Here is a 13,759-nt window from a genome sequence, read left to right as displayed (position 1 = left end):
AGAGAATCCAAGTCCATATAAACCAGCCAGAACCGAGACTGTGTGGTCCCTGTCTCAGAGTGTCCTTAAACCGCTTGGAAACTCGCTCGCTGGCGGCTCGCTCATTCATATCGCCTCCTTAGGTTTCGTTGGTTCATTCCTTTGGTGCGTTTGGCTATGGCGGACGAGATTGTGGTGGGGTCTGCTGATTTGCCCTTGAAGAGGCCCAGGGAGGAAGAAGAGAACGGCGCGGAAGCTGCTGCTTCAGCCGTGTCCATGGAGACTGACGGTGGCAAGGAGCCGGATTCTGTCTCCGCTGTTATTCCCGGCTGGTTTTCTGAGATTAGCCCAATGTGGCCAGGTTGGTTTTCTCTTCCATTCCCATTTATTTTGTCGCAATAACTTGTGTTTGGAAGCTCAGAAATTGTGGGAAAGTTTCCAAATAGTGTATTTATAGCTATAAATTTTATGAAACCATTGGTGGGTTTTCTGAATCGTTGTTTGTATGCCTGTTGGGGATTAATGCTTGCTAATGAAATCTTGGAAATGGGTTTTTGCACAGAATAACAGTTTAGGCTGAAACTAATAGATTATGCCATTTTATATGGACCACTTATTGGTTGGTTAGAGTAATATTGATTATTCAGTTTTTTGTTAGATATTCAAACACATTTATTAGTTCATGTGCTCGGTTCGTGTTGATAATTATAGCGTTTCTTTCTCCAAAGTCACATTAGGTTTTCACGTCGATTTTCGGCATTGTTTTAGTCTACGTCTGGGCCTTATGTTCCACGAAAATCTGTGTTCGATTGCCTTTTTCGTGAAGTTCTAGATTCGGGGTCTATGGTATTCCAAACCCAGGAATTATAGCCTATAGGATATAGAGCATATGATAAATTTCACTCCCCTGCTTTCTTATATGTCATCAAGTGTTGGAATGCAAGGTATACTGCTTGATGTTGCAATGCGTAGCGGTTATGGGTCACTTGCAAGGATGGTCACATGCTGCAATTTGCACTCTTTCTAACTCTAGCGAATAATTTCTCATCAATTGTTTGTTCAAGTTATAGTGTGTATTGCTTGATGTTTAAATCATAAGATTAACAATCGGATGCTTAGCAAATGAGAACAAGGATTAATCGGTGTTTTGTTGATTGTTTATTGTATCTTCCCATTGTTTGGTAGACTGATTATAGAACTAGACGGCATATTGTATGGAAATTGATTTATACATGATATTATGCAGGAGAGGCACACTCCTTGAAGATAGAGAAGATTTTGTTTCAAGGAAAGTCCGACTATCAGAATGTGATGGTCTTCCAGGTAATTGACGTTTCTCAGAAGATGTTAGTGTTACTTTTTCTATTCACGTCTATTTCTAATTGTCTCAATTGATTCCACGATTTCTGTTTACAGTCAGCGACATATGGAAAGGTTCTTGTCTTAGATGGGGTGATTCAGTTAACTGAAAGGGATGAATGTGCCTATCAAGAAATGATCACTCATCTCCCACTCTGCTCAATTCCAAACCCAAAGAAGGTTAATGTTGTATTCTGTTGAACTACCATTTACTAAAACTGTGCTTTGACTATTGTTTTTTAAACAATAAACTGTGAGTTGTTTGAGCATTGTGAGTCATTTTTGAAGTCTAATACTTTGATGAACCCTGTTTCTGTTTACAATCGGTTCTGTCTATTAATCATCTTTCCAAATTGGTTTTCTTTAGGTTTTGGTTATTGGTGGGGGAGATGGTGGGGTACTGCGGGAAGTGGCTCGCTATGCTTCAGTTGAGAAGATTGATATATGTGAGATCGATAAGATGGTGGTTGATGTAAGTAATAATGATGATATCTTTGGGCTTGTTCTGTTTGTTAATTTTAATGTATCGATTATTCAAAGTAGCTAGTGAAATATTTTGTTTACACATCAATTCGTTACTCGAATGAATTTGCTTTGACTGGAACATGCATGTTACCATGTGGTTCTCATTTGACATAGCGTCTGTCAATATGCACAATAGGACTAGAGACTTCTGAATTTTATCGGATGAAATGATAACAGATTTATTATTCTTCTGCATTCCAGGTGTCTAAACAGTTTTTCCCTGATGTAGCTATTGGATACGATGACCCACGGGTCTCACTTCATGTTGGTGATGGTAAGATCAGCTTGTTCTTCGTCTGTCTAATTTTTCTTGCCTTTCATTTCGTTTCTTGCAAATGACTTGCTCATAAACTTTCTCTTAATACCGTAGGAGTTGCGTTTTTGAAGGCCGTTCCTGCAGGAACTTATGATGCAGTAATAGTGGACTCTTCTGACCCAATAGGTATTAATAAGAAACTACATGCATCTCACTCCCAATAGAAAGATGAGAGTTGTGAGTTTACTGGTTTTAATGTTTGTCTTCAATCAGGTCCTGCGAAAGAACTTTTTGAGAAGCCCTTTTTCCAGACAGTAGCTAATGCTCTTCGTCCAGGAGGAGTTGTGTGTACACAGGCAGAAAGTATATGGCTTCACATGGACATCATTGAGGATATTGTGGAAAACTGTCGTGAGGTATTCAAAGGCTCTGTCAACTATGCATGGACTACAGTCCCTACATATCCAAGGTATCTCTCTCTCTCTCTCTCTCTCTCTTTCTCATGTACACACAAACAGGTGTACAAGGATGTGCCTGCATGACCACATTTGTGTTTATAACTTGTTTAATTGCGGTTTTTTTTTCATTTTGCAATATACTAGGTGGTATGGTATCACAGCTAATGGTTTCAAACGTGTGCAACATGTGACTTAGAGACCACCATATTTTTTCCAGAGTTAGCTTAATCTGTTGTTTGTTTTTTCTGAAAGCGATAATTCTATCACCTACAAGGCCATCAGTTATAAATTTTCTTCCATTATCACAACTTTGTGTTGTGCTGTATGTAGTAGAATATTAATTATCTATGTTGGTTTGCTGGTCCGTCATTAAACCCGATTGGAAATGCTCTTATCTTACTTCTGTTTTTGCCTTTCATTTCTGTTTCAGTGGGGTGATTGGTTTTATGCTTTGTTCTACCGAGGGACCTGCTGTGGATTTTAAGCACCCTGTGAATTCAATTGATGCATCAAAACGACCCTTAAAATTTTACAACTCAGAGGTGTGATTTTGCTTTTTCTTGTTTTCGTTGAGCTCCGTCAGCATGATCCCTATGTCTCTCAGATTGAACTTTTTTCTCTCTCATTTTCAGATTCATACAGCTGCTTTCTGTCTACCATCTTTTGCGAAGAAGGTGATTGACGCAAAAGCAAAGTGAGGAACACTTTCAGTAGCATCCAACAAGCAGATTTGTTGTTGCCGAGCACCTGCTTATGCGTAGTTGAAATAGTTTAATCCAGAGCAATGGACCATGGAATAATTTGATATTTGAATTGCTGTTCCCAATTGGGATTATTGGAGCTGCAGTAGTGATATCAACAGTGTTTTCGAAGATCGTCTTTCCTAATGACTAGTTACAGAGATGGTTATATATATGAAATCTTGTTTTTGCCTCCATTTAATCTTAAATTAGATCATATTTTCCTGCAAATGCGTGACTTTTCAACAGGTCCGGACATCAAGTCCGTCGTCTGGCGGAACACAAACCTCATACGCCGTTTTGGCATTCCAACCATTGTCTCCGAAAGCTTTACCGCCTCCTTTCCTCCACAAGCTCTGCCTTTTGCAGCTGTTGAAGTAAACCACGAAGACAACCCACTTCATCACATTCAAGATGCAGAAAACTCCCGCATGAGCAACAACTCCGTTCCTCCTTCCACAGCATGCGAAAAACCAGCACGACCCTCTTAAAGCGAGTCCGAAAACAGAGAAGACGAGTGAAATAACAAGTCCTTGACACCGTCGCCGCTCGCTACCTCTGATTAGAGAAGCTGAGAGCATCAATGCATTGGCTCCATGTTTATCCTCCAGTACTGAAATCACAATTGCCATGTTCCATATAGAGCTCCATTCTAAATATTTTGCTAGCAATGCCATACAAGCTGCCCTATAAAACACTCCAAAATACATATTATATTTACCCCCTAAGTTCCTCAGTATTACGTAGTAGATTGATGCTAACCATGTTGATCCAAGTAGAGTACAAGTTGAGAAGAAAAGAACCCAGATGGACGTGACGACGGTGCCTCTCAAACCGGCTCTGATTGCCGGTTTTCGCTCTGGACGATGGATCTTTGATGCCAAATCAACGGTGACATAAACGGAGCAAAGCTCTAGGAGACGAAAAGGCACAAGGTAGAGAATTCCCAGTTGGATCAAGCTGTTGGAAAATATAACGATCGTTCTTGTGGCTGTATGGAGCAGTGTTTGCCAATGGTACCCGAAGGAATCGGGGTGTTGATGGCGTACGAATTCCGAGATTCGGACCAGGGTTTTCTGGAGCAATAGTTCATAGTAGAGTAAGAAGCAGAAGAGAGGGAGAGAGGTGAGAGAGGTGAGCAGAATAAAGTGGGTATTCTTGTAGGTTAAGATTAGAGGTTGTTTCAGTATGTCAAAGAACCCTAACTTTTGCTTCACCATGATATGGTTGCTTTCCATATCAACAACCTTCACCAGCTACAAATTATGCAGGGGATGCTTCCTTAATTATATGAAGAGGAAGTGATTTCCGTCCAAGCGTATTTGTTTTCAATCCAAATGCCGGAAATAAACAAGTGTGCATGATTAAAAATGGAATTTACGGAAAGCACTTCTCATGTAAAAAGATTTATTGAGCAAGTCAATCACAATGGATTGAGAAGACTTGGTTTGGCTTCAACACAGTGTGCATCAAGTCATTGGCTTGGTTGGTATTTGACAATGATACTATACCTGTTGGGTAATGAGGTTTCAGCTTCCACCCGTTGACATTTGACTTAACATTGTCAGAAAAACGAAGGAAAAATTATTGAGAAACCGGTTTTTAGACCATAAGTGAAAGCAAATACAAAGGTTTACTTAGGAAGCACTTGAAATTTAACGTGGACCTTACAAAGCTCTTTTGGAGCAGCATGACGATTGGTATATAAGAATTGAGGAGCAAAGGAATGAGGGTGATGTCACAAGACTTTTACTGATGCATCATCTCTTGAAAGGGAGGGCCAACCAAGAACGTTGGTTTTTTAATTTCAAAATGTGGTTTTTCGTTAAAATGAACAGTATAAGGACTATTTCGTTAAAGTTTCCTTAAATGAAAGGAAATCTTGAAATCCTACGGGTGGAGGTGGGATTCTTTATAGCCTTTTTTTTTTTTATGCATATCAATATTCTGAAATCCTATAAAATCTCTTATTCAATGAAGTCCTTCAAAATGTATGACTTTTTGAATATCTATAGATTTGTATGAACTCTTTAAAAGTCTTTTAGAATTCTAGTCAACTACACTTAGATTTCGATGCATTGATTGCAGCATGATTTCAAAGTCTTTTAAAATCCTCCTTTGCAATCCTAGTTGACTACACCTACCATGGTTCTAAAAATCTCTTAAAATCCTTCTAAATCATAATTTGACGACACCCAATAAGGGTTTCAATATGCTTCTTAAAAAACACTTTTATGAACTTATGAACATAGTTTTTTTCGACAGAAAAAGCCCCGAACGAGCCCTTAATCGTTAAAAGTTCTCTTAGGGGAGTAATTGTTAGGTTTAACTAATCAGAATGGTTCCACTTACTACTAAGATTTAGTGGTATTTCTCTTCACTTGTAAGTGAGAGGTCTTAGGTTTGATTTTTGTCAAAGGTGAATTTGAACTACATTATTATTGCTTACCTATTGTGAGACTTAGCCCACACCGAGTTTAAATAATATCGTTTGTTCAAAAAATACTAACCAGAATGGTGCATCACATTTTTAAATATATTAATATATTTATATTAAAATCTCTCACTTGTAACTGAAGAGAAATACTATTGAATCGTAATCCTGAGTGGTTGGTACATCACATCTTTAACATGGCTTTATTATTTGGTCATTTGTTGCCCGACTTCTGCATATTTGAGCCCAAAAGAAAACAGGTATTATGATAAAGCCCAAAGTAAGAAATATGGTAGCCCAATTGTTTCCAAAGCATTCTGGACTAAGGAGGCCCAATGAGCTAATGTGGAATCTGAAACTCGTGATGAAAATACAGATCTTGAAGCTCCACTTCCAAATGAACTAAAAAGTTGCAGCAAAAATGTTAATACAATATATGGGAGAATAAATTAATTGTGATCTCGCAATTCACGATATTCAAACTTAAAACTTCTTATTTACAAGTAAAGAGAAATATCATTAGGCTGTATCTTTTCAGCTCATTAAATCCCACATTTTGCAGTTGCGTTACCAAATCACATGTACAACCCACGTGATCACAAGAAACACACAACCCTTTAAAAAAGAGAAAAACTAATGAAAAGTGCTTGAAAACTTTGAATTTTAATCAAAATGACAAAAAAGTGTTGTAAGTGAATAGTATCAGGAGTGACTTTTTAAAAGTAAAGATGTTATTTTCGTTAAAAGTGAACAGTACTGGAAATGTTTCGTTAAAATTCTCTTAAAAAAAGTCCTTCCCTCCCGTTTGGGACCATATTTTTCTTTTAAGTTGAGTCTTCTTCTTTTTAAAATTGAAGTTTTAGTCCCTCACTCTACACGTGAGGATAGATTTACAAAGTGAAAACATAAGCACTTGCCGCTCGTAATATGTTTGGATGAGAGAAATAAACTTGAAATTTTAACAAAAGTCAGAATTTATAACTTGACATGTTCATAAACATATAAATTTAGAATTTTCGCTTGAAAAAAAAAAAGTTGGAATTTGGAACCTCCAATTTCCAAGTTTATTCTATGTAAATAGTCGTTAATTCTAAACTTCTCTGAGAGAGAGTTTAAAAATAAAAAAATTATGTATTCAATTTTTAGAATGAACTGCAAAACATTAGGCAACAGGATCTTAAATGCACTAGATGATCATTACAGAAATATAAACTGCCTCACTTAAGTTGTCACTTCTTATTACATCCTCTCATTCAAATGTGCGATAACAGAAGATCATAAGGCATTCTCTTATGATTTTTAGTGTCTCCCAATTTTATTTATTTTTATTAAAAGTATCTATTTGTCTGTTTCTCAAAAAAAAAAAAAACTAAAAAATCATAATCCAAGGTCTAGACAAGTTGATAAGAAAAGACCAAGATGAATGTGACACAAGTTCACCAAAATTCAAAATTAAATGCACTCTAGTGACACAGCAACTAATTGTATCCTTTACTGTTGTTTTCGCTTTCTATATCTGCAATCAATATCCTCTAATGCCGTTTTCACCTTTTATATTTTCCTTTAAGAGAAAGTTATGAGTTTAAATATAAAGATAATAAATAAAAGATTATATTTAAGATTTGTCCTGGCAAAGATTGTAGTGCCATTCAAAAAGGTTTATTGACAAACAAAATCATGCACAAGTTTTTCTTGAAATTTAGACCCATGGGTATCTGTTTGGACCCAAAATTACATCATCGGCCTGTGCAATCAAGATTATTGAGTGAGCATAACTTTCAACCGTCGGATGGAAAAATCAAGATAATTTTGTTATTAAATGATAATATTATGGTTTTTATCATAATAATTATCTTTTAATATGAATTGTCTTGGCATATTCTTAAACAGGATAGATAAGATGCAAATTATATTTCCAAGCAAGCAGTACAGTTCAAATGGACTTGGGGTTCTTGTTATTAGATTGGAGCAGCATGGTGCAGGATGTATGGTTTTGGGATGATGATGAAGTCAAGATAATGATGCAAATTGGAATGTCATTGTTGCATGGGAATTTGGACTATAGAGATCCACATAAACTGCGATTTAGGCATTTAAATATTAAAACCAATCTTTGGATTAGATTGGTGCTATGCAAAAGATAAGGAAGGAGGACAATAGGCTAATAAAGTTTTACACAAACAGATGGATAAGTCCTCCAATAAAGCACGTAGCAATGAGGGAAGGATATGCATGGGGACAATAATTGGGTACTCACTGGAGAATACTCAACTTACTGACTATCCTACATGGCCCAATACAAATTTAACACATGTCAAATGAATTTCACCCCAAACTCTTCCTATTTTCGTAACCAAACAAGCACCATCTCATTCCTCCCTTCTTGCCGTGCAGACAACCCACTCTCTTCTCCGGCAATTTCGCCTCTCTGCTCCTCGGTGAGACCAACACCTATCTTCTCTGGCGAGACCAACTTTAAATCCCTTAGTTCTCCGATGAGCCCACCCCAATCCCTTTCTTCTCAAGCGAGCCCACCCCCAAACCTTTTCTTCATCGGCGAGCTCGCTCAAATCCCTTACTTCCCCAACAACTAGGGGTGGGTTCAAAAAATCGAAAACCGAAAAAAATAAAAAACCAAACCAAACCGAAATCGAAAGAACCGAACCAAATTGAAAAAACCGAACTGAACCGAATTATTTTGGTTCAGTTCAGTTTCGGTGGTCTGGAAACCGAACTGAACCAAACCAAATTAATTAAATTATTATTATTTATTTAATTACATGTTTTGGGTATTATTTTCTAAACCCAAGTTGTAAGCCCAATGCGTTGCCAAACTTTAAGCCAAAAATATTTAAAAAAAAACCTTTAGAAACTCTAAACCCTAACCTATTATTTTTTTCCCCTTCTTTTCTTTCACCCTAGTTTATTCAAGTGATTTTGCCAATATTCAAGCAATTTTATTCTCATGCACCAGTTGCTTTAAACTTTCCCTTAAATTTATTCACTGTTCTGTGTGATCTTATTTTACTTCCAAAGGAATATCCAGTGGAACACACAAGATTTTACAACAATTTGGATCCTCACAGCGCAAGCGTGAACTCCATAAAACCTAGGACACCAACTAGATTCCTCAGTTCACCACAATATTCATTGTTTTAATGGTTGAAGCACATTTAACAGTCAAATGTTTAAGTTGCTACACACTTTGAAGTTTCTAGAGGTAAAATTGGTGATGTTAAGGAGAGTAGCTACATCTTTATGCATTTGTCAAGTTTAACTTATGTTATGATTGTGTTGGAGATGTTAAAATTTTAAATTTCAATTTTTGAAAAAAAAAAAACGTAACCGAAAAAAAAGAACTGAACCGAAATTTTGGTTTGGTTTCGGCAAAAAACGGAACCGATTTGAACCCTACCAGCAACCCTAACTCCACCCATATCTCATTCGACGACCTCAACTACCCCAACCATTCTATTTGTCGGTGAGTCCAACATCAACCGTCTCTTTGACGATGTCCCACCTAGTCCTCATTGGCATTGATCCCACTCCAGTCCTTTTTGATGGGGTTGTTGTTGGGGTGCACGGAGAAAACAAAGCTTGAGGGTGAGGGAGATGATTGATGTTTGGTTACAAAGATAACCAATGTTTGGGATGGTTTTAGATAAGACAGGTTGGCCTATCCTCATTGGCCCACATTATGAAGTCAGTAAATTGGGTACTCGCCAGTGAGTACCCAAGTATTGTCCTATGCATGGTACGATACCATCAAATATCAGAATTGTTTCTTGGGGCCATTATCACAAATGCATGTGGTCTACATCAGGGATTTGGGATTTTGATGTCGCATATTATGTGGAGAAGGTGGTAAAATCCCGATTGAACTTTACAAAGTTACTAGGCCGTGGTAGGCAAAAAATGAAACCTATAAATACAAAGGCAGTGGCAACGGGAAAGCCCCTCCAATTCAACACACAAACTGTCATGCACAAACTCTCGCTCTACGCGAAACCTCTCAACAATCTTGAGATTTTTATTTTCTTCTTCCCGCCGACACATCTTCAGTTTGGATAAACAACACTGTAAAGGCAACTGGCGACATCTTCAGTTTGGATAAACAACAATGGAACCGTAGAGTCAGCCGATTAAGGAGCATCTTTAGTTTGGATAAACAACATTGTTTCTCGGCCGATTGATTACCTATCCAAGTCTCGGTACAAGAATTTTTGAGTTCTTGTTGGTAGAGGTCATCTCATCAACCTTCTCGGTGAAGTGAGGTGTTACTAGGTTACTACATTCGGCACATTGAAAATCGAATTTGATATTGAACTTCGCAAATCTAGTAGCTTGTCTCCAGGCTCTAGAACCCGAAGGCCTAGACGTGTTCCTTCCTTAGTCGCAATTGCAAGATCAAGAAGTCAGCAGCGCGCTCAATGCAACATCAACACATTTTACTCCCCGGCCAAGCTTGGTCAATAAGTTGGCACGCCCAGCACACAACTGAATGACGTAGTTAGCTTATTAATTACTCGGCATGCATGCCATGTAGGCTTGATAGTTTTTAGGATCAACAGTATCACAACACATTATTCCCAAGTAGAAGATTGATACTTAGATATTAGTCCAAGTATTATACAAAAATTGTTGATAAGAAAATGACCAAGATGAATGTATCAAGGGTGCCCCCCTAAATTCAATATGGTTTGTTGACACACTCAACCTGGCTACCATTCATTTTCCTTTCATGTATCTTTGATCCAAAGTAAATGGTCCCAAATCAGAATGAGATTTTTAAATTATGTTTGGTACTCTATTTGAATTCAGTTTTTTAAATTGAAAAACATCTTTCAAGTTTTAGGCTTTAAAAACTTGTTAGTTATGAATATTTTAAAAAACTGAACTCAAGTCTAACTTAAGAAAATAGTTTTTTTTTTAACACCAAAAGCAAATTTTTAGAGTTTTTAAAGTTAAAGCTCACTCTTTTTTTTTTCTCCTTCCTTCTCACTATGGATATCTATATCTCTTTTTTTTCTTCTTTCTCTCTCCACTTTGTCTCTCCCTCCTTTGATCTTCCCTCTTCATTCTCTTTCCTCCTCTCTATCTCCTATTTCTCTCCTCTGATCCTCTCTTCTTCTTTTTTTCTTTCTCTCTTGTCTCCTCTTTCTCCCTCTCCTCCGACTCCTTATCTTTGGATCTTTTTTACAGTTTAAGGTTTAAGATTTGAAATCATTTTAAATTTCATACCAAACAAGTTTTTGAAGTTGTTTCAATAGATGTTCTTAAAAAGTGCTTTCAGAAATGACGAAATTTTTGTAATAGGATACCAAACAGGTCCTTAGCTATCTCCGGTTGTATATTTTTTTGTTTTTGTCACCCTTATACGCTACTTAATCACATAACAAGAGAGATGAAATTAACTATCCTCATATGTATATTCTGACACGCTCCAAACCCGATATCCCCAAATATCAGGGCAGACACGTGCTGGCCGACACCCGAGGGTGATGAAGCCATTAAAAACATGCATACCAATAAACTATGCAACTAGAAAGAAATACACTAGTGCAGAATTGTGTTCAAAGCATTCAACTAATAAAAAATAAAGTGAAAGAATTATGACAGAAAGGTACTAACCTTCTTTTGCGAAGAAGGTGATTGACGCAAAAGCAAAGTGAGGAACACTTTCAGTAGCATCCAACAAGCAGATTTGTTGTTGCCGAGCACCTGCTTAAGCGTAGTTGAACTAGTTTAATCCAGAGCAATGGACCATGGAATAATTTGATATTTGAATTGCTGTTCCCAATTGGGATTATTGGAGCTGCAGTAGTGATATCAACAGTGTTTTCGAAGATCGTCTTTCCTAATGACTAGTTACAGAGATGGTTATATATATGAAATCTTGTTTTTGCCTCCATTTAATCTTAAATTAGATCATATTTTCCTGCAAATGCGTGACTTTTCAACAGGTCCGGACATCAAGTCCGTCGTCTGGCGGAACACAAACCTCATACGCCGTTTTGGCATTCCAACCATTGTCTCCGAAAGCTTTACCGCCTCCTTTCCTCCACAAGCTCTGCCTTTTGCAGCTGTTGAAGTAAACCACGAAGACAACCCACTTCATCACATTCAAGATGCAGAAAACTCCCGCATGAGCAACAACTCCGTTCCTCCTTCCACAGCATGCGAAAAACCAGCACGACCCTCTTAAAACGAGTCCGAAAACAGAGAAGACGAGTGAAATAACAAGTCCTTGACACCGTCGCCGCTCGCTACCTCTGATTAGAGAAGCTGAGAGCATCAATGCATTGGCTCCATGTTTATCCTCCAGTACTGAAATCACAATTGCCATGTTCCATATAGAGCTCCATTCTAAATATTTTGCTAGCAATGCCATACAAGCTGCCCTATAAAACACTCCAAAATACATATTATATTTACCCCCTAAGTTCCTCAGTATTACGTAGTAGATTGATGCTAACCATGTTGATCCAAGTAGAGTACAAGTTGAGAAGAAAAGAACCCAGATGGACGTGACGACGGTGCCTCTCAAACCGGCTCTGATTGCCGGTTTTCGCTCTGGACGATGGATCTTTGATGCCAAATCAACGGTGACATAAACGGAGCAAAGCTCTAGGAGACGAAAAGGCACAAGGTAGAGAATTCCCAGTTGGATCAAGCTGTTGGAAAATATAACGATCGTTCTTGTGGCTGTATGGAGCAGTGTTTGCCAATGGTACCCGAAGGAATCGGGGTGTTGATGGCGTACGAATTCCGAGATTCGGACCAGGGTTTTCTGGAGCAATAGTTCATAGTAGAGTAAGAAGCAGAAGAGAGGGAGAGAGGTGAGAGAGGTGAGCAGAATAAAGTGGGTATTCTTGTAGGTTAAGATTAGAGGTTGTTTCAGTATGTCAAAGAACCCTAACTTTTGCTTCACCATGATATGGCTGCTTTCCATATCAACAACCTTCACCAGCTACAAATTAAGCAGGGGATGCTTCCTTAATTATATGAAGAGGAAGTGATTTCCGTCCAAGCGTATTTGTTTTCAATCCAAATGCCGGAAATAAACAAGTATGCATGATTAAAAATGAAATTTACGGAAAGCACTTCTCATCTAAAAAGATTTATTGAGCAAGTCAATCACAATGGATTGAGAAGACTTGGTTTGGTTTCAACACAATGGGCATCAAGTCATTGGCTTGGTTGGTATTTGACAATGATACTATACCTGTTGGGTAATGAGGTTTCAGCTTCCACCCATTGACATTTGACTTAACATTGTCCGAAAAACGAAGGAAAAATTATTGAGAAACCGTTTTTTTAGACCATTAAGTGAAAGCAAATACAAAGGTTTACTTAGGAAGCACTTGAAATTTAACGTGGACCTTACAAAGCTCTTTTGGAGCGGCATGACGATTGGTATATAAGAATTGAGGAGCAAAGGAATGAGGGTGATGTCACAAGACTTTTACTGATGCATCATCTCTTGAAAGGGAGGGCCAACCAAGAACGTTGGTTTTTTAATTTCAAAATGTGGTTTTTCGTTAAAGTGAACAGTATAAGGACTATTTCGTTAAAGTTTCCTTAAATGAAAGGAAATCTTGAAATCCTACAGGTGGAGGTGGGATTCTTTATAGCCTTTTTTTTTATGCATATCAATATTCTGAAATCCTATAAAATCTCTTATTCAATGAAGTCCTTCAAAATATATGACTTTTTGAATATCTATAGATTTGTATGAACTCTTTAAAAGTCTTTTAGAATTCTAGTCAACTACACTTAGATTTCGATGCATTGATTGCACCATGATTTCAAAGTCTTTTAAAATCCTCCTTTGCAATCCTAGTTGACTGCACCATGGTTCTAAAAAATCTCTTTAAATCCTTCTAAATCATAATTTGAAGACACCCAATAAGGGTTTCAATATGCTTCTTAAAAAACACTTTTATGAACTTATGAGCATAGTTTTTTTCGACAGAAAAAGCCCCGAACGAGCCCTCAATCGTTAAAA

General features: G+C 37.6%; 3 protein-coding genes across 4 annotated transcripts; 1 reads left to right on the top strand and 2 right to left on the bottom strand.

Annotated features, from left to right (window-relative positions):
- On the top strand, positions 1 to 3,514 carry LOC103403001 (spermidine synthase 1-like). 2 transcript variants are annotated; one of them, XM_008341795.4, is made up of 9 exons: positions 1 to 340; positions 1,226 to 1,302; positions 1,396 to 1,518; positions 1,706 to 1,810; positions 2,065 to 2,137; positions 2,234 to 2,305; positions 2,393 to 2,588; positions 3,008 to 3,119; positions 3,210 to 3,514. In XM_008341795.4, the coding sequence occupies exons 1-9, from the start codon at positions 157 to 159 to the stop codon at positions 3,273 to 3,275; spliced, it is 1,008 nt and encodes a 335-aa protein (XP_008340017.1). In that variant the 5' UTR covers positions 1 to 156; the 3' UTR covers positions 3,276 to 3,514.
- A 45-nt stretch (positions 3,515 to 3,559) lies between these two features.
- On the bottom strand, positions 3,560 to 4,537 carry LOC103403000 (uncharacterized). The gene has a single exon (XM_070815913.1). It carries the CDS (start codon positions 4,535 to 4,537, stop codon positions 3,560 to 3,562), a length of 978 nt encoding a protein of 325 aa, XP_070672014.1.
- Positions 4,538 to 11,510: 6,973 nt separating this feature from the next.
- Positions 11,511 to 13,061, bottom strand: LOC139192663 (uncharacterized). The gene has a single exon (XM_070814978.1). The coding sequence runs from the start codon at positions 12,701 to 12,703 to the stop codon at positions 11,708 to 11,710; it is 996 nt and encodes a 331-aa protein (XP_070671079.1). The 5' UTR covers positions 12,704 to 13,061; the 3' UTR covers positions 11,511 to 11,707.
- Positions 13,062 to 13,759: the final 698 nt, after the last annotated feature.

The sequence above is a fragment of the Malus domestica genome, chromosome 16 (genome assembly GCF_042453785.1).
Source record: "Malus domestica chromosome 16, GDT2T_hap1".
NCBI classification, from domain to species: domain Eukaryota; kingdom Viridiplantae; phylum Streptophyta; class Magnoliopsida; order Rosales; family Rosaceae; genus Malus; species Malus domestica.
This window is presented reverse-complemented; position numbering and strand designations above follow the sequence as displayed.